This window comes from Lissotriton helveticus, chromosome 9, assembly GCF_964261635.1.
Source record: "Lissotriton helveticus chromosome 9, aLisHel1.1, whole genome shotgun sequence".
NCBI lineage: Eukaryota > Metazoa > Chordata > Amphibia > Caudata > Salamandridae > Lissotriton > Lissotriton helveticus.
In genome coordinates this window covers 486,548,636-486,574,472 of record NC_136070.1, presented here as the reverse complement: position 1 = coordinate 486,574,472, position 25,837 = coordinate 486,548,636, and the positions used below count along the sequence as shown (strand labels likewise).

Genomic DNA, 25,837 nt, shown 5'->3' with positions numbered 1-25,837 from the left:
ACGTGTCACTTCTTTTATCCTTTTCAATGCAGGTTGTTCAAAACTGAGGTTCTGGTGCCAGGGGTAGCAGTTAACTCCTATGTTTAAGGAGGTTATGGGCATGGGTGCAAGTGGACAATGGGCTGCTTACCCCAGTGGCTAATATGCCCCTGAGGTGCCCATATCCAGGAGTGTAGGTAACATTCACATTTCCTCCCAGAACCCTCTTTTCTGCCTCTTCTAAAAATAGCAGAACCGTTTTTTAGTGTAGAGAACAGGCTGCCTCCTGGGCTTTAGGAGGCCTTCCTTAGGTTTGTTCAGGTAGTCTCAGATTGGCACTGCAGTGAGGGCCAAAACACACAGACATGCGGAGCATGAAAGATTAATTCCACATTTACCTTGTACAATAAAATAGCACCAGTTGCCAGACACCACATAGCTCTTAACTGGTCTCATGTTAGAAGAATGACTTTCATGCTGTGCTGTATGTATCAGCTACCATGCTGGGACTTGTGTACAGTTTTCCTGTTATAGGTCTTTAGCAACAAACTGCATTTTAGAGCATTGGGTGCAAAAGCGGACTGACGGGAAGTTGTCCACAGGCTTCTGTTTCTTTTCTAAATCTCATGGGCCTGCATCGTTTTTAGAAGACCAGCCTGCTTGTACATTCAAGAGAACCACTACAAATCATCAGACGCGGCTCGTATCGGGGAAAATAAGTGGGGTGGAGGAGAGGGTGACCGAGACAGAAAAACAATAAAACAAAACGTTCCTGCCGTCCTGCTGCCCTCCAGCTTCGCGTTGCGTTGCACTCTTGTGCTCCTCTTCACTGCAGGCAGGCTCCCAGCCTGCCCTGCGGCCAATCCTGAAGCTGTTCTCATGCGAGGGCAGCTTCAGGATTAGCGTGAGTGCCAATGATTTGCGCTCCAGGCAGACTGGGAGTCTGTGCCTGCTCTCTCTCCAACCCAGCAAAGCAGCTTGGGTTGGAGAGAACTTCATTACGCATGTGGGTTTGGCTGGCCTGGGACAGCCGGCCTGACCCATAAATGCGCAGTGAAGGCAGTGCCCACCACACCTCCTCCAGCGTGTCACCACACTGGCGCTGCCCCCAAACCTCGGCACAAGGAAAAATAAAACAATGATAAAACGGGTTTTAAAACCGTTTTATTATCATTTTATTTTTCCCATTTTTTGAAGTGTTGGGGGGGCGGCGGCAATGTTCCTCCCCCATAGTGGAGGAGCCACCACTGCAAATCATTACAAAAGAAGCTGTTTGAGTGACTCTAGTATGATAACACGCATGACTATTTTTCATGGCGTTCTCTTCAACTGGATGCTTTGTGTTCAAGCATGGAATCCTATCTGGCTCAGGGTTTAGGAATAATTAACTTTCTGAAGCCTGTTGTCAGTAAGCATACAACATTCAGCTCTCAAGTGTGAGCTAGATCAAAACAAGTGATATGAATGTCACCTTTGAGCTGATCGCTGAGTAGAAAATATATAGAGTAGAATGGAGCTAAGAGAATAATTCCATCTTCGAGGGAGGGAGTGAGTGCATAAAAAGACATCCCAGTAGGTACTTGTGGCATTAAACTAGGCAATTACCAATTTGCTTTTGACAAAATGTGCACAGGCTCTGATGAGCAAATATAAATCTGCTTTATCACTTACTACGTAACTTGACCTTTGACTTCAGCTTCCTCTCCACAAATATCCTGGGACAAAAGCTAGATATTACCATACTTGATGTTCTCCACACTAAATATTGCAAGCAACCACTAAGTTCATACCCTGCACTCAACTGTCTATTTAATAAAGAGGGCACTTAGCACCAAATTTAATGATATTGATAAACATAAATGGAAGAATGGAAGGGTCAGTCATAGCAAGCTTTATCGTGCCCTGCGCCAGGTATAATTTCTATAAAACCTACTTTGCAGTATCAGAAGACAAGAATAACACAATTACTCAATAAGCTCTAAAATAACAAATCACTTGTGGGTAGAGGAATCAACTTGGGTTACTTGCTCATAATAAAAGAAGCACACCTTTTATCTAATAAAATGTATATCATGGCAGACACATATGTGTCTAAAATCTGATGACTTGCAGCTGAATATAAAATAAAGTGAAACGTTGAATTCTCTGTAAACTATGTGAACTGCTGCTTTATAATATCATCTTTGGCAGACGTTCATGGCATGCAACTATAGGTCCTGCATATGTGGTATAAGCACCTCCCAACACACTTTTAGAATGTGATCCAGGTACGTAAGATCATCAGATGGTCAGGGCCCCTAACCGTACGCGTTTTAATTGTTGATCAAAAAACTAGGAACATTTAATCTCAGTGTTGCGTAAGAATGCAGGGCTGAGGTGGGCCGGGCTAAAGTGCTTCTAATAGTAAATATTCCGAAAATTTCTAAAGAGAGAATTTTTACATGCTACCCCTCGGATACCAAATATTACACAACACCAACTTTCCTGCTTGTTAAAAACGCGTGAACCTGACGCCTCACTGTATGTCCCTCTCAACACTCTATGGAGCTTCAGGAAACAGGCCAATCTCCTTTTAGCATATATCTTTAAACAAACTGAGCAACTGTTCTAGCACTTAGTTTGGAGCTTTGTGATGAAATATTTGCTCGCTCATTACTTATCCTGTAGGATCTGTCTCAGTGAAAATATTGTGAAACTTCTTTTATATGGGCAAAGTCAAAAGTAACGTATCACGTTTGTTCTCCGCTAACAGTCTGAACTCGGTGCATATATAGTCACAAAATAATAAACTCTCCCTTTTTTCTGACAAATAAGGACTGTACCAGTAGCGGCGTCTGACAATCAAAACTGGAAGGGCGGGTTGGGGCAGGGGATGAAGGGGAGGATTTGGGAAATAAAAAAATAAAAAAAGAAATCACTTACCTGCTGGTCCGGATGTATGACGGTACCACGCGTACTTTTACAACGCGTACCGTTACAACGCTACTTTTACCACGCAAGTCGTTACAACGACTTGCGTGGAGGGGCGCTGGATAGTAAATTTTTTAATTTACTATTCCAACTCCAGTCCCCGTGGACTCTAGAGAAAGGAGTTGGATAGTAAATTAAACTATTTACTATCCTGGAGCGCCCCCCAGCGCAAGTCGTTGTATCGACTTGCGTGGTAAAAGTAGCGTGGTAACAGTACTGCATTGTAAAAAATGCGTGCTAACTGTTGTATACCGCTGGTCCGCCTTGCTCCAACTGCCGGTCGCATCCAGGGTTGGACTGAGATTAAAAATCGGCCCGGGCACGCTAAAAAAGAAGTGGCCCACATTTGCATATTGCCTTTCCGCAAAACACTGCTTCAAAAACATTTTATTTAAAATAAGGGGGTGGGGAGGTTAAATAAGTGCAGGGATTAGTTTACACTGGTGAAACACACCTGAAAACAAGTGAGACCACTTCTGCTCAGGCCCGGACTGGGAACAGAAACCGGCCTGGGCAAACTGCTCGGCCTGCCCCCCCCTCCCCCCTCCCCCCCCCCCCCTGGGATGGGAGGGGGTTGTGGCTGAGCTGTTTGCTAGGGCCAGTTTCGGCCGATTTTCTTACAGGGGGCCGATATTGCAGCGTCCAGTAACAAAAATTTCTCCCTAGGGGGCGAAAACCGTCTCCTACCCTGGCGGTCCACCGGGAAACGCTAGGTGACCGCTACGGCCTTGCCTGCCCCCTTCAACGTCATACATTAATGAGCCAACCCAGCAAGTGAAAGGGAGTGACACCTCTGCCCGTTGATAAAAGGGAGGAAAGGCCACTGGGGCATCCCAACAATGCAGAAACCGCCCAACCCCCCCCCCCCCCACTACCTACAAAAAGCAGCCCACGGCTGTCAGTCGGATACCAGCCCCTCGGGCATTGCCTGTGTGCCCCCGTTACCAATCCGACCCTGGCCGCCTCGATACTCCTGCTGCTCATCCAGTGGATGGGCCTGGAGGCACAGGCTCCCCACCCTATCCAGACGCTGCTCTCATGGTATGAGAGAAGCGTCTGGATTTATCTGAGCAGCCTTGTTTGCTTCTCAGACGGTACCTGGGAGCCTGTGGGGTTTCTCCAACCCGGCTGTGGGACACAGCTGAGTTGGAGAAATATAAGTGTGCATGTCTGTTTGCCCGGCCTTAGACAGCCGGCCAAACTGACGCGCACTTCTAAGTGCACAGTACTCCTCCCTGCCATGGCCCAGCCTGGCCGCTCATGTCAGACGTAAGCAGCCCAGACAGAGATAAATTATACGATAATAACAATGTCTTATTATCATTTTATATATCATCTGCTGGCAGTGCGCAACGCTCTTCCGTCATTGCGGATGAGCAGCCTTGGACTGTACATGTCTGTAAAGTTAAAGAATGACAGCACACTGAAAGCTTCGTTTCTAGCATTGCTTGGGCTTTTCATTTGGGGCAGCCTTTGATAATAATCCTTTTCCCTGCAGTTTTTACCATCACCTAAAATGCCTATTGGTGCTGTCTGCATGATGAAATATTATGGGGGATTGGTGGTATTTAAACTAGATTCCTTGCAGTGAGATGCATCAGCGTTACACACAATTTCGTAAGACTGCACTCTACGCTCGCTTGGCCCAGTTCAACTATGGCCGCAAGGCCAACAGTTTGTGCTGCTATATTGCCTGGAAGTTAAACAGAAGTAGTAGGCAACATCACAAAATGTTATCTACTATTCAGAAACTGGTTAGCACTGTTTAGCAGTCCAATGATTAAACCACTGATAGTTTATTAGGGGAAAGAAATCACTGTAGCTATAAAAACACATAGGCAAGTTCTGACTCTCGCACACACACACCCAGTAATAGCGGAGACAAAAGTTCAGCTGGCGGCCTCTTTAAACAATAAAAAATAGCGCAAGTGATATGGAAGGAACAGCTGGGAGGTGGAAAGACATAGTACCTCAATCACGACTAGAGCAGCTGACGGACACTGATTACCTGTAATGAATCTGTGCTTGGTCCCTGCTGCTCCTCTAAAAATGACCGGAAATTATGTTTCCCCTGCACTGGCCAATTAAGGAGGCTGTGAAGAAGAGTGACATGAAGGCAGCAAATGGAAAGCAATGGGCGGGCTCCAAGGCCCTTTTTGTATACAATACTGTTTTGGAAGTGAAAAGCATGCGCTAGTGCATGCTCTCGCAGGCCCAACCCTAAAACAATTGAGCAAATGCAGAAGTATTTTTGGTCTCAAAAATCACACATTGCAATAATAGTCCCTGCCACTGAAGGTAACCACTTTTTTGTGAATATGCTCCTGGGGAACTAGCAGAACACCATCAATCACAGAGAAACTAATCAATGGCTAAAGTGGGCTGACCATTGTCCCATGCTATGTGCCGGAGGAGGTGGACGAAAAATGTAAATGACACCAAGAAAAACAAATGGATGAAGAGTGCTGGCTGAAATCTCGATGCATATATTTGTAAAATCAAATAGACTTGGCTAACACAAGCCATAAAATGGTTAATCTGCATTCACATCAGAATTATATATGCCTAAATCTATTAATAGTTACTTTTACAACATACAAATTGAGAGAATATTTTGCAAAGAATATCAAAGAGAGAGGAGACACATGGTGGCACTTTGCCCGATAGGCAATATTAGCTGGAGCCAAAAGGCTCCACACCAAAGAATGAAAAAGAAGCACTTCCTCCGAAAATATTGAAATCTAGCATCTCTGAATAAAATTGCTTTATTTCACATAACCTAAATGTCATCAGGGAGCATTTAATATTTAGGGCTATGCATTGGCATCAGCTATTCATTACTAGTGGTATGGTGTAAGATCTTACTAGCAGCTCAAGCTAACAAAATTGGGTTTGTATTTAGGCTTCCCTACCATGAGTAATTTCTGTGATCCTGGGCACGTTGATGGGACATGCTGCTTGAAAATGTTGCCTCTTAAAGTACTGCTACGGGTGCTAATCATTTATTATATGTTCACAATTTTGTTTTATACCATAGTTATGCACTGTTGCCGCACCATTTCATTTTAACACTGTTAAACAAGACAGTAATTCGACCTATGTAATAAGTCACCTGATTTTGGCACATTGTCTCAAACATATATTTTCCTCTAAGCGTTTGATGGAAAAAGTGTGGCATTTTCTACCATTTTTCTGAATTTTCTTGGGGAGAACTCACTCAAACCTCTTTTGCTTTGGTCAGTCTCATTTAATACATTACCTCACCCCACACAGTATGAGGCTTTTATGATAAAGCTTTCCAGGGATGCTTTTGGTTCCCAGACTAATCCCCTCAAGGACCACGGACAGCTCTGCAGCCACTTGGGCAAGAATAACTCTAGGTTGCCTGCTTTTTCTGTCTTTTTTCTTGCATTTGAATATAGTTTATATTCTGCTCCTGGTTTGTTATCTCACTTCTATATGATGTGGTGTATTTGCTGCTCCTACCCTGTATGTTAGCAAAAATGTTGATGTATTTCAGGCTTTTTCATGCTGTTTGCTTCCTAATCCTACTGTTCAGCCAGGCGGTCTCCAACCTTTTCTGTACTGAGAGCAACTTATGTTCAATGAAACGCATTGAGAGTTACTAATATTATTAGTGATGTATAAGTTAATTTTTTTATATGTATACTAATTCATCCAAGCAAAGGCTTTCTAATTTAATAAGCCGGGCAGCACACAAGTGAGCCACTCAGAGGTAGCTAGAGAGCTACAGTATCTCACGAGCTACTGGTTGGAGATCTGGATGATTAAGCAGTGACATGACTACGTTCCTGTGTGAGAAAGACAGAAGGGAATGTTTTAGAAAAATTGCTGAAAATCTGATCAATATTATGGTTGGCGCGTTCCTCGAGTCTAGCCAGCCAATCAGAGCAAATGAGGTCAAATGAGGAATGGCATCCAAAGATAGAAACCTTAGGATGTGTGGATGTTTTAAGTATATGGTTGTGGTAGGCTTCTATACTGTCTAGGTTTGACTCCGGCTACCAAAAGACAGTACCCTAATCTTTAATTTCACTTTCAGTTGCTTTCCAAATTTCAAGAAAGCACTGTACCGCACATAGTGTATCGCCTTTGGGCATCTCAAACCAATAAAAACCCAAGTATGTGTGGTACCCCAATGTTCAAGAGATCCATGAGAGCCCAGATCTCTGCCAGCACTTAGCAGGGGTAGGTTCTGGCTTGCTTTGGAAAAAAAGATGTCATGGTCAGTGCGCTCTCTAGGCTAGCCACTTCGGGAAATTGTGGTCTGGCTTGAACCACTATATACCCTAGGGTGTGCAGAATGAAAAAACATATAGTTTTTATATATTGTCCTGTATTTGATATTTATCATCAATTAAACAATTGTACCTCAAATAGCGATTCTGCCACAATTTAGTGCTCTGCACTTATATTACATAATTGGGTGTGCAAAATACAAAGTCTAGAAAAATTCATATATATTTGGTATGGCAGGACTGAATAAGTTTAGCACAACATTTCCTTGGTTAGCATTCCGGGATTTTGATTCGTGAATTTGAGAATGCATGAAAATATTGAGCACATTTGTTAAGAAAATGAAAATATATCCAGATTTTTCATTATATGTTTTAGTTGCAATGAGATATTGATTTGAGGTTTGCACTGATACATAGGCTTAGATTTGCTGAAAAAACAAATAGTTTGTATGGGTGCACAGACTCCTGAGTGGGACATGTGTCTGAACAATTTAACACATATTTTTGGAGAGGATTAATGGCCTTATTTACGCCTTGGTAGGTGGCCCGCCCAGTGGACTGCATCCCTCCATGGATGGTGGAGGTCATGACCTCTGCCGCATTTTTAGAGGGTAAACCATCTTTTTTTAGAGATCCTCACCTGCCTGATGAATATTTCTCTACTGTGGAGGGAACCACTGCAGCTTCTTTCACACCAGAGACGTTTTCTGACCTCATTGCACATTTAAATACCCGGCAAGCAAATATTTTTGTTCTGAGAAAACAAACTCCCAAAGTGTGAGTTTATGTTTTTCTGAAGAAATAGTAAATGGCCTAATTTACAGGACACTTTTGACTGTTCCTGGGGGGCCAGTTAGCATTTTCTTTGCCTGTTTCCAGCACGAAAGGTGACTGTCACTGTGACCCAGTGGTCATGTGCCAGACGAAACAATAGGTCAAGGGTTACCACAGACAGCGCCAGTGGGGGCTCCACCGTGGGTAAGCAAGCAGCTCCACAACTCCAAACAGAGAACGGAATGGAGTGTTCTACCCGCGCAGTCAACCCCTAAATAAGGTGGATAACCAGTTTACAGTCTTCCCTCAGTCCCATTCCATATTAAGGGCCCACATCTGACACATGGAGCTCAAAGGGTGTGTGCCTACCATCTTTTTTCATCAGGGCAAATGAAGAAGTAGGGGACATGTGTCTGCAACTGGTCAGATGATGCTTTGGTAAAGTCTAGGACGTAAGATGAATGATCACGTTATGGTCTTGGGAATGCTGATTGCTCGTATTTTTGTGAGCTGCCTTCTAGCCATTCACAGACTTTTGCCCCCCATATTCTTCTTTCACATTGGTGCCAAAATGTGGAATTCCTCGTGTTGATTTCAACTGCCATTCATTTTGAAAATTTGGAAGAAGCGAGTTTGTGAGAAGAACAGTTATTGGCAACTTATTTTTCCAAACATCTTAAATAGCACACATCTCTAACAATTACACCCCACTATGTCCTGTTACTTTCTAGCATCACATGAGAGAGACAACCAGACTTTTGTTCTGAACAGCTCGGTGAGTCAAGTGAGCTCCAAGAATTTTGCCAAATATTCCACTATATTGATTTTACCTGTTTCCCTTTCTCACACTATTTCCCCCTGATAATTCTGTACATGTATCTCATTCCTGTGCACAAAAGGCCTATTGGGCATAGCGTTCTCATAAATGACTGCTGTTGTGGCATAGTGAGAGGTGCTTGAGGCCCATCCTTGGATTGGATTGAATGTCTGACCTTAACCTTAACCTTCACTGCCTTGTTCAAGGAACAAGGGGATTTCCTCAGCTGTTCTGTCACCAAATAAACCAAACTTTTTCAAGGTGTATCCTTCATGGATTGTGATGCTCCTCTTCCTGAGAGAAGAAAATGCTGCGTTGCACGGATTCCATTGAAGGGGAATAACATTTAGTCCCCCCAGTGTCATGCCCTAGGCCTACTGACAATCCCATCATCAAAGCTGTCTATATATGAGGACCAGGTAGAAAGAGAGTAAGCCTACTACTGACACTTCCGGCTGGTGAGACATCTCTGACCACTTCCTGGAACCAATGCAGGCGTCTTACTGACCTCAGATATTATTGTGGCTCACCCGAATGGATTCTTTCATTAGACTTCCCCAGAGCCAAAATAGTCCTGCTCGGATGCATTGTCCCCATTGGACAATTGCACAACCATTAGAAAGCTTCAGAATAAAAAAGAGGGCCTGGTGCCGTCCTATAAGAGTGGTTTCAAGGGAAAACGTAAATGCTCAGACTCACCCTCTTTCAATCACTTTCAACTCAACACTGTTTGGCATATGAGAGTAATAGACTAACTGGCTTGAAAGCTAGTCAGTCACACCTAGACCTGTGACAGCGATGAAAACACATGGCGTATCCAAATAGTACTGGCGGTTGGTTTACGGCGCTGGATTAAGTAAGATACATGTGGCTCGGTTTAGCACTGCAGACCTGACATCAACAAAGACAAAATACCCAAACTTAAAAACAAATTGGAGATATTTCCAGGCTAATGGATGACTCGCATTATGTTTATGCTGTTTGATTAAGGCCTATTATCAAACGAAGGGATCCATACGGTTCCAGAACCCGAGTATTTAAAGGAAAAGCTATAGAGAAGAAAGAGTCAAGTTGAGAGGGGTGTAGGAAGACAGAGACAAAGCCAGTGCTTAATTTGTTCTTGTGGCTTCTGGTGGGAGGTACTGATGCTCATTTTTGTCGACGGGAACTCATTTTTCCACTATCAGATTTTCTCCAGGGCAACAGTAGTGTAGGCAGGGGCGTAGATTGATCAGTAAGATTATTATTATAATTATTATAAAGGCTTTTATAACGCGCTCAATTACTAAGAAAATAGTATCCTGGCGCGGAAGGGAGATAGGGCAGAGCAGAGACATTCCAGAAAACATAGAGAGCCCTACACAGTGATGTTGAAAAGGTGGGTCTTCAATCCTTTCTTAAAAACAGTGATAGTTGGGGCTGTTTTCAGGTGGAGAGGAAGAGTGTTCCAAGCTCTCGCAGCTCTGACTGAGATGGATTGGCCACCAAGTCTGCTGTATTTAAATTTAGGTACCGTCATTTGGCATAGATTAGCCGATCTTAAGGGTCGGTTAGGAACATAAAGGGAAAATCTTTTTCTCAGATAGATTGGACCAGTTTGATGGACAGCGCGGTAAGAGATGACAAGGATTTTAAACAAAATCCTGTGAGCGACTGGGAGCCAGTGGAGGGCACGAAGAGAGAGGCGGACACTGGAGCTTTTGGGTAAGTGAAACAGGAGTCGCACAGCGGCATTTTGAAGGACCTGGAGGCGATGTATAAAATAAGCTGGTAAACCACAGAAAAGACCATTCGCATAATCTAATCTAGATAATATAAGGGCGCGAATGACAGTCTCCGTGGCCTCTCTCGGAAGGAGGGGAAAAAATCTACGTAGCGTTTTAAGTGTAGAAAAGCAAACCCCTGTGAGTTTTTTTAGATGATCCTCAAATTTCAGGTCATTATTGAACCAGACTCCTAAATTTTTAGCAGGGCCGCCGATAGATTTAGGACATGGCATATCGGCAGGCCAGAGAAGATCACTAAAGTTGTCTGGGAAAGAACCATACAGCAGAATCTCTGATTTGCTTTCGTTGCATTTTAGCTGGGCGAGGGCTAACCAACGAGAAACAGATGATAGGCAGGATTGGGCTGCCGACGTATCCAAGTTATTTTTTGGCCATGTGAACAGAAGTTGGGTGTCGTCGGCATAGGCCATAGTTTTAGCTCCTAACTGTTCTGCAAGATAGATAAGAGGGGTGAGGTAAATGTTAAAAAGCAGGGGGCTGAGGGTGGATCCCTGAGGGACGCCAGTTGTAAGTTTCTTGGGGGAGGAAGCAAAGGGCGGCATCCAGACTTGTTGCGTTCTATTTTCCAAAAACGATGTCAACCAAACCAGTGCAGGTCCTGTAATACCTATGGCCATTAGTCTGGTGAGCAGAAGGGAATGTGGGACCGTATCGAAGGCGGCAGAGAGTTCCAATAAAATCAGAGCCGCTCTGCCACCTTCGTCCAAACATTCCCGAATAGCCTCGGATATTTCAACTAGAGCAGTCTCCGTACTGTGGGCTGCTCTAAAGCCTGATTGCGCTGGATGGAGTGGGTGGGGGTGTGAGCTTCAGATTTTCCAACAATCAGGCTGGCATATAATCGTAAAATGCATTATATGACAAGCAAGGGGCTTGAGTCAGGCCTAAGGGGCAGTTGAAAGGGAGAGGTTTCCGGATTTGTAGGAGTACCAAGAAAGAAAACACAATATTTTGTAAAATAACTAACATTTTTGAGGACTTTCAAAACCGAAAGGAAGAGACTGTGTGCTTTTGTGTCCGTGTGTATGTAAAACTTCCTTGTGAAATCTGACAGACATCTCACCATCTCCGACTGAAAGCACCTGTATCTAACTATTTATCAGAAAATACATTTGTGTGGGGGAGGGTACAACACACAACCCCCCCTCCGAAGCTAAGCCACTGAGTGTAGGGTAGACAAAGAAATAAGTTTGATGTTGAATAAAGACTAACCGCCTTAGTATTCATCAACCATGCATTCACAGCTCTAGAGGTGGGGTCCTAAAAAAAAACCTTTGGGACCCTGAACTTATCTTTTTACAAATTAAAGCTGCAGGGCATTTCATGCTGATTACAAGAACGCCTTCAGGAATAGGCTGTATATACTAGTGTTTGGGTTCAGCGAACTTGAGTGAAAATGGAAAAGATTTCTAGACAATAAGGTCGTCACGTGGCTATACCTACAATTTCCATGTTTTCAAAAATATGTCATTCATAGCGCTGGTAGGCTGCTGAACCTCAATGTACCTTCTCCACCCCAAATACCCTCTCTCTCTGCACGGTCCCGAATACACTCCTGACACGTTCCCACCTGTATTCACGTGGCCGAGTTGTCACGCAGCGTTTGTTGCCGAAAGTAATGGCGCATGTTTTATTTATGTGAAAACTGTTTTCGTTTTGCTCGGGGAATAAAAGCTGCGCCAGAGTAAATGAGGCCGTTTCAAAAGCAACAAGTCCAGCCCTTCTATTTCGAAAACTTATGTTTGGAGCCGATCCAAAAATTATAAATAGACGAAGACCCAAGTTCATGAAGAATGCAATGAGTGCTGGCTGCTTATATAAATAAATCCTGCTCGTCATAGAGTTGTTTTGACTGAGAGTAGATAGGACAACACACACGCCTGATAATATCAAAACCGAAAATACATCTTAGGCATTGGTTGGGCTGTAGCTCTCCTAACTCTGTGCAAACTCCTGTTTGTACAGAGAGACGGGGCAGAATACACCAACTATGTGGCTTTACACTGGAGAAGGGCAGAGTCCCCTTGTTCAGCCCTTCAGAGTGTGAGGCCAGTGCTTATTTTATAAAATAAATAGCTTACCCGTCGCGCGTTGCTGCGATCTCTGAAGAAAGGAAATTCAAGGAAACTCATTATGATAACATTCAATTTACATTGTGTCATTTTTATTGAAACTTATTCATTTAAATATGGAAAACCTTTCAAAGTGTCGTTTTAATTCTATTTATTTATTCCAGTGCTTGTGGATACACAATTTTTGGTTTTTCCGTCTGGTGCGTACATCAGTATTCGAAAGATTATGAGGGCCCTGGGGGGCCGATATTTAAAAAATGTTTATTCCAGAAACCTTCGTGGGAGTGTACTCAACAACTCCCCAAAGTTTCCTGGTGATCGGATGAATTCTAGTTTAATTCTATTTATTTATTCGAGTGCTTGTGGATACACGATTTGTTGTTTTTCCGTCTGGTGCGTACATCAGTATTCAAAAGATTATGAGGGCCCTGGGGGTCCGATATTTAAAAAAATGTTATGCCAGAAACCTTCACGGGAGTGTACTCAACAACTTCCCAAAGTTTCCTGGCGATCGGATGAATGGTGTAGTAATGCATAAAGGACAAACAGACAGACAGACAGACATACATTTGTTTTTATATATATATATAAGTGCTAGGCCCCTGGTCAGGAGGCAACTACAGCTTGCACCACCCATTCCCCCTAACATCGCTGCCAGAGGGCACCAAAACAACTACTAACCATCTTTCTCACCTGCAAGTGTGACAGTTCAGATTATTCAAAGTCCCCACAGCTAAAGGAATGACTGGGGAGGCAGGTATTAGTATTGTTTTTTATGTATATTGTATTCATAAACAACTGTTGTTTTGCTCATTTCTAAATTAGATTAGCATCGCCAACGTGTGGCAGTCTGTCATAATTGTGGTGTTGTCAATTAAGTGCTGGTGCAGAGCACTAGAAGCCAATTATAGTGCTGGTGATAAACCCCAGAAGCCACTGGCTCAAATTAAGTACAGTACAGTGAGGGTATTTACAAGTTTCATGGTGCAGGGGAGCTGGTAACTCTTCTCGCACCATGATATTGTACGTATCCCAGGCAGATTGAGAAATGTCACGTGGGACCTGGATTTACTGTACCAATTTCCACAGATATTTCCAGATTCATGCTTTGTTTCTGCAAATAAGTTTCTCCTGCTTGGAGCAGCAGGAATCCATGTGCGGTAAAACCGAGGGAATACTGGGTACAGAGTCACAGTTGATGCAAATCAGAATAAGTTGCGCTTGAGATATGGCTCTGCCCAACTGGTGATTTATACGCTAGGTTGGACCCCTTGGTAGGTGTTAACAATTGTACCATATTTATTATTTGCAGTCTTATATAGCACAAACTCGACCCAAAGGTATGGGAGCGCTTTACACAAGCACCAGTTACATTACACAAAGTCAGATTCATTTTTTTGGCACAGGGATATTAAGGGATTTGCCCAAAATCAAAGGGCATTGAGCCAGCACTGAGACTTCAACCCAGTTACCCAGTTCTAAAGTCTGTAGTTCTGGACGTAATTCCACATCCTCTCCCCCATATCTCTGCAACTTGCAAGGAGAAAGGGAATCCTCTTTCAGGCCCTCTCCTTTTTTGCAATTTCAAATAGTCCCAGTAGGCACTTTGGGAGGCAGATAGACTTTTCAACTTAAAGTACCTTTAAAGTATATTGTGGGCTTTTTTTGCTATCACAAAGCCTGAGATTTTGCAAATTGCAGACTTAGTGACAGAGAAAGCACTTAGCCCACAGAGCCTAATAGTTTGAAACATTTGGTAGAAAGAGGATTAACTATGAATTGGATGAAGATTTGTTTATATTCCTTATCCGGTACCTTTCTAGTTCTTGAAGACTTCATACTTTGGTGATCCCTTAAGGATTAATGAACTATATGTGACAATCCAAGAAATTATTTAAATACCATGCAGGTAAAGGGCAAACTGTACAGTATTTCACTATTCCTTGCCAGAGGCATTCACTCATGACTTACAAGTTCACCTAAGATTTGTATATTGTTTTGCGCATACAGTTAGAGGATTTTGCTAAAACTACTTCACCTCTAATAATAACTGTGAATGAATGCAAGGCTTTATATACATTGTGTAGAGCCTCAGGCAAAGAAAAATAAAGGTGTGTCCATTTTGCAATTTCAAATAGTCCCAGTAGGCACTTTGGGAGGCAGATAGACTTTTCAACTTAAAGTACCTTTAAAGTATATTGCGGGCTTTTTTTGCTATCACAAAGCCTGAGATTTTGCAAATTGCAGACTTAGTGACAGAGAAAGCACTTAGCCTACAGAGCCTAATAGTTTGAAACATTTGGTAGAAAGAGGATTAACTATGAATTGGATGAAGATTTGCTTATATTCCTTATCCGGTACCTTTCTAGTTCTTGAAGACTTCATACTTTGGTGATCCCTTAAGGATTAATAAACTATATGTGACAATCCAAGAAATTATTTAAATACCATGCAGGTAAAGGGCAAACTGTACAGTATTTCACTATTCCTTGCCAGAGGCATTCACTCATGACTTACAAGTTCACCTAAGATTTGTATATTGTTTTGCGCATACAGTTAGAGGATTTTGCTAAAACTACTTCGCCTCTAATAATAACTGTGAATGAATGCAAGGCTTTATATACATTGTGTAGAGCCTCAGGCAAAGAAAAATAAAGGTGTGTCCATTTTGTTGTAAATAGTATAAAGAGGAACAAAATATATGAATATGTTAGTTCAAGTTGGAAGAAAATGCAAAAGCCTCATGGGAAATTCATGTTCAACTTTTATTTACTGTACAGTTGCGGCAGCAATAGATGTTGGCAGGGCCTTCAAGATGGCCTCCGACAAGGCGTCGTCCCCTCCGGCAGATGACGAGGAGCAAGGCACATATATCGATGACCTGCACCTGATGCTACAAGGTATGGCGTGTTACATATTCTGAAGAGTAAAAGTACAGTATTTTATTTTTTATAAAGAACCAACAGAAAAAGATCAAGCACACAATCTCAGTTTAAGCCAAAAAAAATCACTATGTATTTCATACATTTTAGACAGACAGTCCAAAAGTGACCGGAAGTGAAATAAAAACAATGTTAGACTTATCTTTAAACAGATGAGATTTGTAATTGTATTTTCATGCTGTTAAGTCAGAACATCTTTAACCATTGAGGACCTCATCAGGAATTTCCTGTTCTAGGGCCCTGTAACTCGGCCGCCTGGAGTTAAGGATACCCAAGGTACCTGTAGCACTGGTGTTGTTGTGGGAAGGTGAGGTAATAGGCATTACAGATAGGGACCTTAAGATACCCTGAGGAATGAGGATTTACTAGGAATCAGTAACTCTTGGTATGCTTCTATTGGTAATTTACCATTTATTCTCAGAGCTACACTAGTAGTCACTGTCCGTGTGTCCGCTAAATTTCAGCAGCTCTTGTAATTCCAATGGGAAAAGTAACTCCTCCCTTCCTGGCGAAATATGGCAGTCATTAGAATGAAACTGTGCATAGAATCAATATTAATAGTTGCTGTTTAACATGTGGACAGCTCACATACCTTCCACACGAAAGTCAAGCACCTTTGACTTAGTTGCTAGGAAATCACATTGTTCTGTAGCAGTCACCTGAAACTAGAGCAATATAGCATCAAAACTGCAATGCCACTTGTCTATCCATACCAGCACATCAATGTTAATGAGGGAAATTCAAGCCTACCACAGAATGGAGCTAAGTTAAATTGTTTATTGATGCTGTTTTCAATGTCTACACCTTAGTGTAATAGCTAGACAGGAATCCCTGAAAAACGTGTTAATTGATAGGTTAGAAAATTAACTGGGCAGCTAGGTTGGCTATCAGTTATGAAATGATGACTACATTAACCTAGCATTACTCACACTCTGTACCAAAATGTAACAGAACAAATGTTAGCCTTGTTCGCCGCTCCATCCAAAATGTTCCCTTGTTAACCAGGGTTGTGTCCACCTCCAGGTACTGGCTGCCGACAGCCCTGAGATTCTAAATGATATACCACATAGAGGAACTAACTTGAAGTTACAGAATTCAATCAGGTTCATTCATCATAATCTAATTTATGTTTCAAAGATAGCCTTTCCACAATCAATCGTATCAACTTGAACTTTATTTGTTTATTTATTTATTGAGCAATATAAATACATTACAGCAACTGTGTTCCTTACAATAGTGCGATAATAGAACATAGGTTTATGGAGCAAATAACTACCATCTATCTTTACTTCTACTATCTGCATTTCAATTCTACATACAATGAAATGAACTATATTATTGCCCTCTCATACAAGAGCTCCAGATATGAACCAAATATCACAGGCTAGCCCTGTTAGATGCAACTGGAAACCATGTAACTAAGTATCCTCTTGGTAATCTTCCATCATGGATCAAAGAAAATAATATACTTCCAGTTGAGTAGCCAGACTTTCATAAAAACAGTAGGGCACTTTGGATTCTTTGATGGCAGTTAATTTGTTAATGAATAAATGCATGTTAAAACGAATAACTAAAGTTGCTAAATGTAACATTTGTGAATTATTCTAGTGCAGTCAACAAAATGGATTAAGCAATTATTTTAAGTTAAGGAATTTATGGATCCACTCAGCACTCTTACTTAAACATGCAGGTTGTAGGGAATTGTAGGTGCTGACGTGGGCCTCTCATCTCAAATTTCTTTGTTGGATGAATTGAAGAAATGTTGCATTCTTGCCCATTTCTTCTTTTTTCATGTTATCTGGTAGACTTGCCCTTTTATTCTTTTTTCATTTTATCTGGTAGACTGTCAGAAGATTTTCTCTTACCTTAATGAAGAGGGCTTTTCATACTTTAACTTAAACAAATGATATAGTGCTCCTGGCATGTACCCCAAAAGTGATACAGTGTTGCTTGGATGCCCTCTTTATGATCTTGAAGAAACAATGTTGAAAAGTTATTCAAGGTAGTAATCCTTGCATAAAGACAGACGAGGCTTTGCTTTAAATGGCACCACAGGCTTGAGCATCATAAGTGTGTCTCTATCTACACCTATTTAGGAGTACTTTTAGCACAAAATGTAACATCTACAGCAGATGTACGTTAGGGGTGGGTGCAGAATTCCGCTCCACCGGTGGAGTTTGCAGAGTTTTACTCACTCCATGCTCCGTTCAGAGTTCCAAAAAACTCCATGAAGTGACACGGAGCAGAGTTTTTTTCTCGAGTGGCTTGCCAACGGTAAGTTGGCAAGCGCCGTGCTAGACCTCCTCCTGGCGAGATTTCTCATCATGGCAGGTCTCGACCGCTCGCATTGAGAAATCTACGATTCGCGTTGAGGAAGCTGCCACCCAAAAAGAATGTCTACCTGAGCGGCAGAAAGTAGCAGCGCCCTCAGGCGTGACACATAGTGCTGTTCTCGCTGATTTTACAGCTCGGGACAAACTCCTGCCACTAAAGATCAGTGCAAGCAGCTTTGCAGAGTTCCGTGGAGTAAAACTCTGCCCAGGCTTAATGTACACCACTACAAAGGAGTGGTTTAGCACATGAAACAGCTTGTCTTCTATATATGAATGAACCTGTCAGCGTCATCTCATCTATCTATTCATTTGTTTTATCTTTATTTAACATTTTCCATTTATATAACAATTCTTCAGTCACAGATTGTGTATATCCTCATTTACATTCAAGATTACATGCTATTCAGATTATGCCACATGCAATTTGCAGTATGGTATTTTTACACAACTTGTGCCATCATACCACAATTCTGTCAGCACCACAAGAATTTTCAGCAGTGCCCTATATTTTCATTATTCTTATCATGGCTGCAGAGAGATCCCTTATCTGATCATGACTAGTTGCTGCATATATCTAGTAGCTCTCATTGTTCTCAGTAAGGAACTCACTTATTTTTTCTAAAAACATGTGGAGTGGTTTCCATATGCTTTTAGGCCTAGATCTTGGTGGTAGTATCATAGCGTACACTTAACTCTGTTCATTGCAATAGGTAAGTTCTTTGTGTCACTGTGTGGTGTGCGGAGTTGGGATTTTGTCCCAGGACAGTTCAACTTGTCTTTTTGCTTTGCTCTTGCTTTGTATTTCCTTATTTGTTCAGGTATTTCAAAAACATAGCCTAGCAGAGCTAATAGTGGGCTAGTTTTTATTTTCATCTTCGCCATTTCAGATTGGTCGACAAAAATAGTACCACAATACACAGGGCTTGTCCACTCTAGGCGAAAAAATCTATTGTGCCAGCATTTCATCGTATATAGTGAGCATCTGATCGTAATCTCCTGTCCAATATGTATTTAGGTATACAATATATTCTGAGCAAGAATCTGTAGTGCAGCTCACTTTGTCTACCTTTAAGTGATATAGCATTTGTTTGTACACAACAGTAACTCAATTTTGAGTCTGTTAACTGTGGGCCTATGTCCCTTTACCAATTACCTGTAGCTTACGTGGCCAGTGCAGGTATGCGATTTGCTCCATTTTATACAATCTAGACCTGGGGTCTCCAACAGGTAGCTCAGGGGCTACTGGTAGCTCGCTATTACCTTGCAAGTCCTTTTCTGAAGTTCTGCTCAGCACATTACATAATTCAGAGGGCATAGCCATAATGAAGAAGGCAGGGCTACACATCTCCAAATCCTTTTGGTAATCTTCAGTCAAATCAATATGGTGACATGCTTACAAACAAACGCATATGGAGACAGCCTGCAATATCTGCAACATGACCACCTGCCACCTCTCTGTTTCTCAAGACCACATGGAGACGAGTCTCTTTTCAAACCTCATTCTATCAGTCATACAAAATGTGGGAAAACTGGACCCCAAAAGAAGTGCTAGTATTAGCTAGACTGAAGTTGCCGGAGTATTCAACTGCCAAAGGCACAGTGGAAGTGTGTGTGAACCATACCTTAGCAACCCTGTAGCCCAGGTTATAAAAGGCTGGTTTGAGAGTGGAGACAGTTAATGACCATTTTTGTTTTAGATGGTGGGAGTGGTGTGTGCGTTTATTTATGTCTATTTGTTTAAATATGTCTGTGTGTATATGTACACTTATGTTGCATTTACGCGTCTATGGCATTGTGCTCCTTTTTGAAAGACATTGACTCTTCCTGGAAGCTGTTCATCATGCTAGGGGACACCAAATGTATCTGGTACCCCAATATAAGGGGTTAATTTCTGGGAAAATAATGTATCTTTCTGACATAATGTTGGCACTGGCATAACAGTGATACAATTTAAAATATCATTGAACTAATTATGGTATAATGGCAACTATTGTGATGTTGTGAGTAAACTTGGCTGAAATGTGGCTATCTGTCAGATAATTGTCACTGTCCTTGGGTGCGTAAAGTTAGAAAGTTAAAGGTTTAGGAGTCTTCGGACTGGACTAGAAACTAACCACTTGAAACTAGGACACTAGGAGAGTTACTCTTTACAGGAGCACCGCAGTACTCGCGTTACCTCACCCACAGGAAGCGGGTGCATAGGTGTCAAAGTGTGTCGGGTTTCGTCGTGGAGTTCTATGGAGAAAAGATGCTGCAGGCGACCAGGAGAGAAGAGTCCGGTTGGATCCAAGGGTGGCTCAAGGATGAAGAGTACCTGAAAGCAGAGGGGACAGAGTCTGGGTCACTAGCCAGTGACCAGAAAGGAACCAGGAAGGAACCAGGCGATGTCGGGAAGCAATCAGGTGATGTTGTGAAGCTTGTCTCTGCAGCCACGTGGACCAGGAGGTGTCGACGACAACCAGGAGCTAAATACGGACTTTTCCACAAAGGCTCTCGCTGTTGGCGGTGTCGGATATCGATTCGGAGTCAACAGGCCTTTGCAAATGCAACCCACGCAGGAATCAAAGATGGCTTCTTACTCAGGCCAGCAAGGACTGAGGGGCTTCTCCTTCGCAGGGAAGCAAGGGCCAGTCTGGATCAACCAGACCAGCAGTTTAGATTTTGGGTTTCGTCATCACAGAGGCCACAAGCCAACGGGCAAGTGACCGGACAGACGCGTCGAGCAGGAAAACGCAAAAGGGCCCCACGCAGCACTCGGTGAGTGTGGAGAGGTGATCTTCGGTGCCATTGGTGCTCGGGGCTGGGGCTTCTCAATCCACTATGCACAACTTCGAGGGTGCCTCAGAAGTTGCACGGAAAGCAATTCGCTGGCTTTCCAAGATGGCCGGTCCCACGTCTCTCGTCGCCTCCACGGGTCTCAGCTTTGCTGTGGCTGTGGATCGGGCTGTTGGATGTCTGGAAGTCTGGGTCTTGTCAGGCTCTGTTTTCGAGCTCCGGCGGGAGCAACGACAAAGCAAACCGTTGAGCGCTTGATGGTGCCTGCTTGCACAGGGTGGTCACTCCTTGACCACAAGGGAGATTCTTCCATCTTCTACGTCGAGTAGGATGTCGAAGGCCCAGAGTTTCGTATCAGAGTTTCAGTCAGGATATATCTAAAGTCGTGGGACTCAGCTCCTACCTATATACCAAATCTAGGTGCTGGATTACCTGCTAGGTCCCTCCTATGGGTGGGACCCAGGGATGGGGTGGTTACACCCCTTTCCCTTTGCTCAGTTTCACACCAGAGCTGGGGCTGAAAAGCCCCAGCACCGGTTTGAACTAGCCTATGCATGGGACACCTTGTGTGCCCCAGGCAGGGTCTCATTTCATTCAGCCCTCCCTGCCCCAATATACTATAGCCTGTCTCGGGTGGTGCTAGCACCTCCCTGTGACATGAAACCTATTGTCCAAGCCTCCCTCGCTGGAAGGACTCCCAGCAGCAGGATGTCAGACTTGTGTCTGTGGCAGCAGCATCCATTTTGTGATGCTGAGGCTCTGGTTAACTTTAAACGGGATTAATGGAAGTAACATGTCTTCTCCCTCTAGAAGGGTGGAATGCTACCCCGGTCGCCAGGACTGGCGAGGGGGTAGTATTCCAAAGCATATGACACCTTACACGACATGTTTTGATAAAGCCAAACCAAAGTTAGCATCTGACTGCGAGGTAAATAATGCACTTAAGAGTATATGGTATGGCAATATCCTAGAACAGCTATAAGGACACGGTTCCGAAAGCTGCAGACAGGCTCAGCTCATGCTAGAGCACCATCTCACATAAAACCAAGCACTCTGCCTCCAGGATTGTTAAGGCCTGCCATAGGAGTGACTTATAGGTGTATATGTGTCTAGATATAAGGTTAGATATAGGAATACTATACCTAAGCAAGGGGCGATTACACAACCTTGCCCCAGCTGAGTGATCAGCCAGTTGTGTCAGTTTGGATGGCCAGCCAGGGTGGCAAAAGATATGCTGCAGTCCCTGGTAGGCCTTGGGTGCACCTATGCCCTGGGTACCTATAGTACACTATACAGGGGCTCATAAGGTGACCCAATATCCAATTAGTTATGTACCTAGGGTACATGGAGTACATTTTATAGAGAGAGCAGATAGCTGGTGCCCTGATTAGCAGGATCCCAGGCCAACTAAGTAAACCAGCTAAACACAAGGCAAACAATCTGGGGTAACCATAGTCAGGTATCCACCTTCCTACACTTACAAGTTGATACATAAAGTTCCTCTCTCCGTTCTTTGGCAGTCAGGCAACCACTGCAGGCAAATCCCCCAAGCAGCACTTCAGCTTAGGGATAGTCTCTCCTCAGTCTCTCTGGTTCCACTCCTCAGCAAAGGTTTCTTCTTGTTGTCCAAAGGAATCTAAAATTCTGGGGTTTGGGTCCCCTCTTTTATACACAGTTTCTCTTTGTTCTCTGAAGGCAGAGAGGCCTTTGCCTAGTCGAAACCAGTTCTGGTCAGTCCTGGAGCACTCTGTTTACATGACTCCTTCTTTCCTTTCACAGTGCAGGGCAGAGACATCAGACGCACTACAGGAGGTGGAGTCAGCATTGTGGAGGGAAGGCACAGCCCTATTCAGGTCCCAGGTGCAACTCCTCCCTCCCACCTAGATGCATATATCTGTATTCAGCACTGGGCTGACTCACCCTGTTTCCTGTAATCCCCCAGCCCCTGTCACTCAAACTCCAGACAAGGAATACACAACCTAGCAGAGGCAGGCTTGGATAGTTAGACAAGAAAATACCTACTTTCTAAAAGTGGTATTTTCAAACACAGAATGTTAAAACCAACTTCACTAAAAGATGTATTTATTCATTCTGAGTTCAGGCATACTAAACTCGAATGTCTACCTAGTTCCCTGAGTCAGTTAGGATTATAAGATGTAATAATCAAACTGCCCATTTTGGCCTATGGGGAATAGGTATCCTTGCAATAGTGAAAAACGAAAATGGCTGTAATTCACTATTAGGACATGTCATACACATCAGGGCTTGTCCTACCTTGTACGTACAATGCATCCTGCCCTTGGGCCTACCATATGGGTGTCTGATATGAAGAAAAGGGAAGGTTTAGGTACTGGCAAGTGGGTGCACTTGCTCAGTCAGCATGGCAGTACCAGACTGCACACAGGCTCTGCAATGGCAGACCTGAGACGCATGTTTACAGGCTGCTTCTGTGGGTGGCACAACCAGTGCTGCAAGCCCACTAGCAGCATTTGGATTTACCCGCCCTGGGCACACTCAGTGCACTGTACTAGGGTCTGACAAGTAAACCGAATCAGCCAATCGTGGAATCACTAATCCATACATCAATTTACAAAAGGGAGCACTTGCACTGTGGCACTGGACAGCAGTGGCTCAGTGCCCAAAGCATTAAACACCAGCAAAAACACATGAGGCAACAGCAAAAACTCATGTAATCCAAAGTCCTTATGTAACGCAACTGGTTGTTTTGTAAAGCGCTCTGACACCTTCGGGTAATTTTCGCGCTATATAAAATCACATTCAATAAATAAATTAATTAACTAAAAGCCAAGGTGCCAGGTCTAACAGAGTCCATGCCTGAAATCTGAATTTTTTCAATCAAATTCAGTTTCTTTTCAGGAAAAGAGAAGGTGTTTTGAGTGTGTTTGATTCCTTGAGCATGCTAACCCAAAATAGAAAGTGCATATTTGATAGAAAACCATGTATATTGACAAAATGTGTATGCTGATATTTGAAAGCAAAATGAAAATCCAAAACATATTTAAGCTGCTCATTGAATGAAAGTTCATTCTGAGTTGTAGAGATTTGTAGCTTTTAGTATTTCCTTTGTGCCAGTCGGCATGTGCTGCTGCATTTTCCTTAGTCATATGAGGCACTTTATTATTATGAAGCTTTTCTTGTCATTGTTGTTAGTAACTTCCTATACACCGAGGTGGTTGGTGTTCTACTACAACATTGAATTTTAAATATCTTCCTGGCAGAATATTGTATGCAGATTATAGACTACCATAATACCATGAAGGAAGCATAGGCAGGTAAGTATTGTTTTTGTTCCATTTTGAACTCCACATCTATGTAGATGTGGAGTTTGGAATAGTGACTATATACTTATCTATATATGTTTACCTTCATGTTATTGTATTAGTCAATATTCTTCAGATTATATTTTGACATTAGTCAATATTGTGACATATATATGGGTGGTCACTAATAGTAATCCTCCAACGTGTTGTCACTATTTTGACTGTTGCTGATGTGGTTACTACTGTTTTAACCGCATGCGCGCTAGCGGTTTTCCCACTGCACGCTGCGTTTTTTAAAAAACGCGTTACATGACGAGCTCAGCTCGTCATGAGCGTACGAGCGTCGTCACTCATGACGAGCTGAGCTCGTCATGAGCGCGGAAGGGGTTAAAAGTCACGATAAGCTTGGGGCTATTTTTAATTGTTCAGAAGTAGCGCTCTTTATAGAAAAAGTTGGAGACCCCAGATGTAGATACTATATTAGCTGGATTATTATTCAATGTCAAATATGTCAGGGTCCCATAGCTTTTGGGTCTTGGGGAAATATTCCAAAAATGGCTCCAGGGCCATTTTTGAACCAAAAATAGAGGAAAACATCTAAGGGTGTCCTATCGTCAGGGGATTCAAACGAGTCTAGTGGAATTGTTGTTCAGGAAACATCTCTACCAAGGTGCCTCTCACTTAACCCCTGAGGTTCCTGGCAATCTTTGGGCTCTGTTGTAGGTACAATTACTAAATTCTGCAACAGTGACTTTTGGGGGAGCCTAGTACTGTCTGCTAGTTTGTTGAAGAATTACCTAGCCATTTCCGTGTTACATATCAGGTTTATATCCTTCATACCTTTGATTTTGGGTTTGTTTAACACTGTGTACCACAATACTTTGCTTGTCAACATTTTGAATATGATATTAATGGAGGACGATATTGCTTTCCTTGATTTTTTGACATGCAACGTACCTGCCACCAATGCTGACTGTTATTTTCAGGTGTGTTTAACAATATGTAATCTGTAATGGATGAATTTCAACAGCTGTTATTATTATGTTTTATTGTATTACTTGTAGCCTCAGTCGAGGTCAATAACAGTTATTAGATGATCCATGTGGGAATTGTTGTTTCAGCACCGATTTTTGCAACATTTTCCCAATTTTTTGCCCGTTTCACATTTGAACTATTTGCAGCAGGTACAATGTCCATGGTTGTTCCCATGGGTGTTCCCACATTACTCATAAACGCGATTCATCAGGTAGCACTTGTTATCAGCAAATTCGGAATTATAACTATATACCTGTAATGGGGTTCTTTGCACTGTGCACCATACACAATGCATTGTGGGATAGGTGCCCATTTTGCATACAGAAGTGGGCCACACTTTACATTCTATCAACTAAAATGCAATTAACAGAGTCAAACATCATTTTACAACAAAGATGGCAGATACCTGGGAAGTAAAATGCAGAAGATTCAGGAATACTAATCTTCTAGAAATGAGGGTGAAACCAAACTGTCAAATATTTAGGAATCTACTGTGGTTTTTAATGTTTTCTGCTCTGAAAGGGTGTGCGTTATAGTTTACAGGTCTGATGTTGTTTTATGCTGTTTTATTCAGTCTACCGTGTGTTTTGCCTTAAGTTGTTATCCACTGAGATGATTGTAATTGATGAATAGGGTTTATGCTGTTGCTGACTGTCAAAAAACGATTTACTTTGTATACCTGTACTTTACATGCAAAATGGTTTTACAATATCTATGGCTACCCTACAATTCAATATGGTACCTGGCACATATTATGTTACATAACAACAGTGGTTCAACCGGTGTTGCTCACAGAAATGTAGTCATTGTTTT

General features: G+C 42.6%; 1 protein-coding gene across 1 annotated transcript in view; it reads left to right on the top strand.

The window, feature by feature from the left end:
• The window catches only part of SYNE2 (spectrin repeat containing nuclear envelope protein 2), a 1,843,566-nt gene that overhangs the window by 51,568 nt on the left and 1,766,161 nt on the right, over positions 1-25,837 (top strand). The window contains exon 2 of the mRNA XM_078660317.1: positions 15,439-15,558. Coding sequence (XP_078516443.1) covers positions 15,474-15,558 — 85 coding nt within the window. The 5' untranslated portion in view covers positions 15,439-15,473. The remainder of the gene's footprint in view (positions 1-15,438; positions 15,559-25,837) is intronic.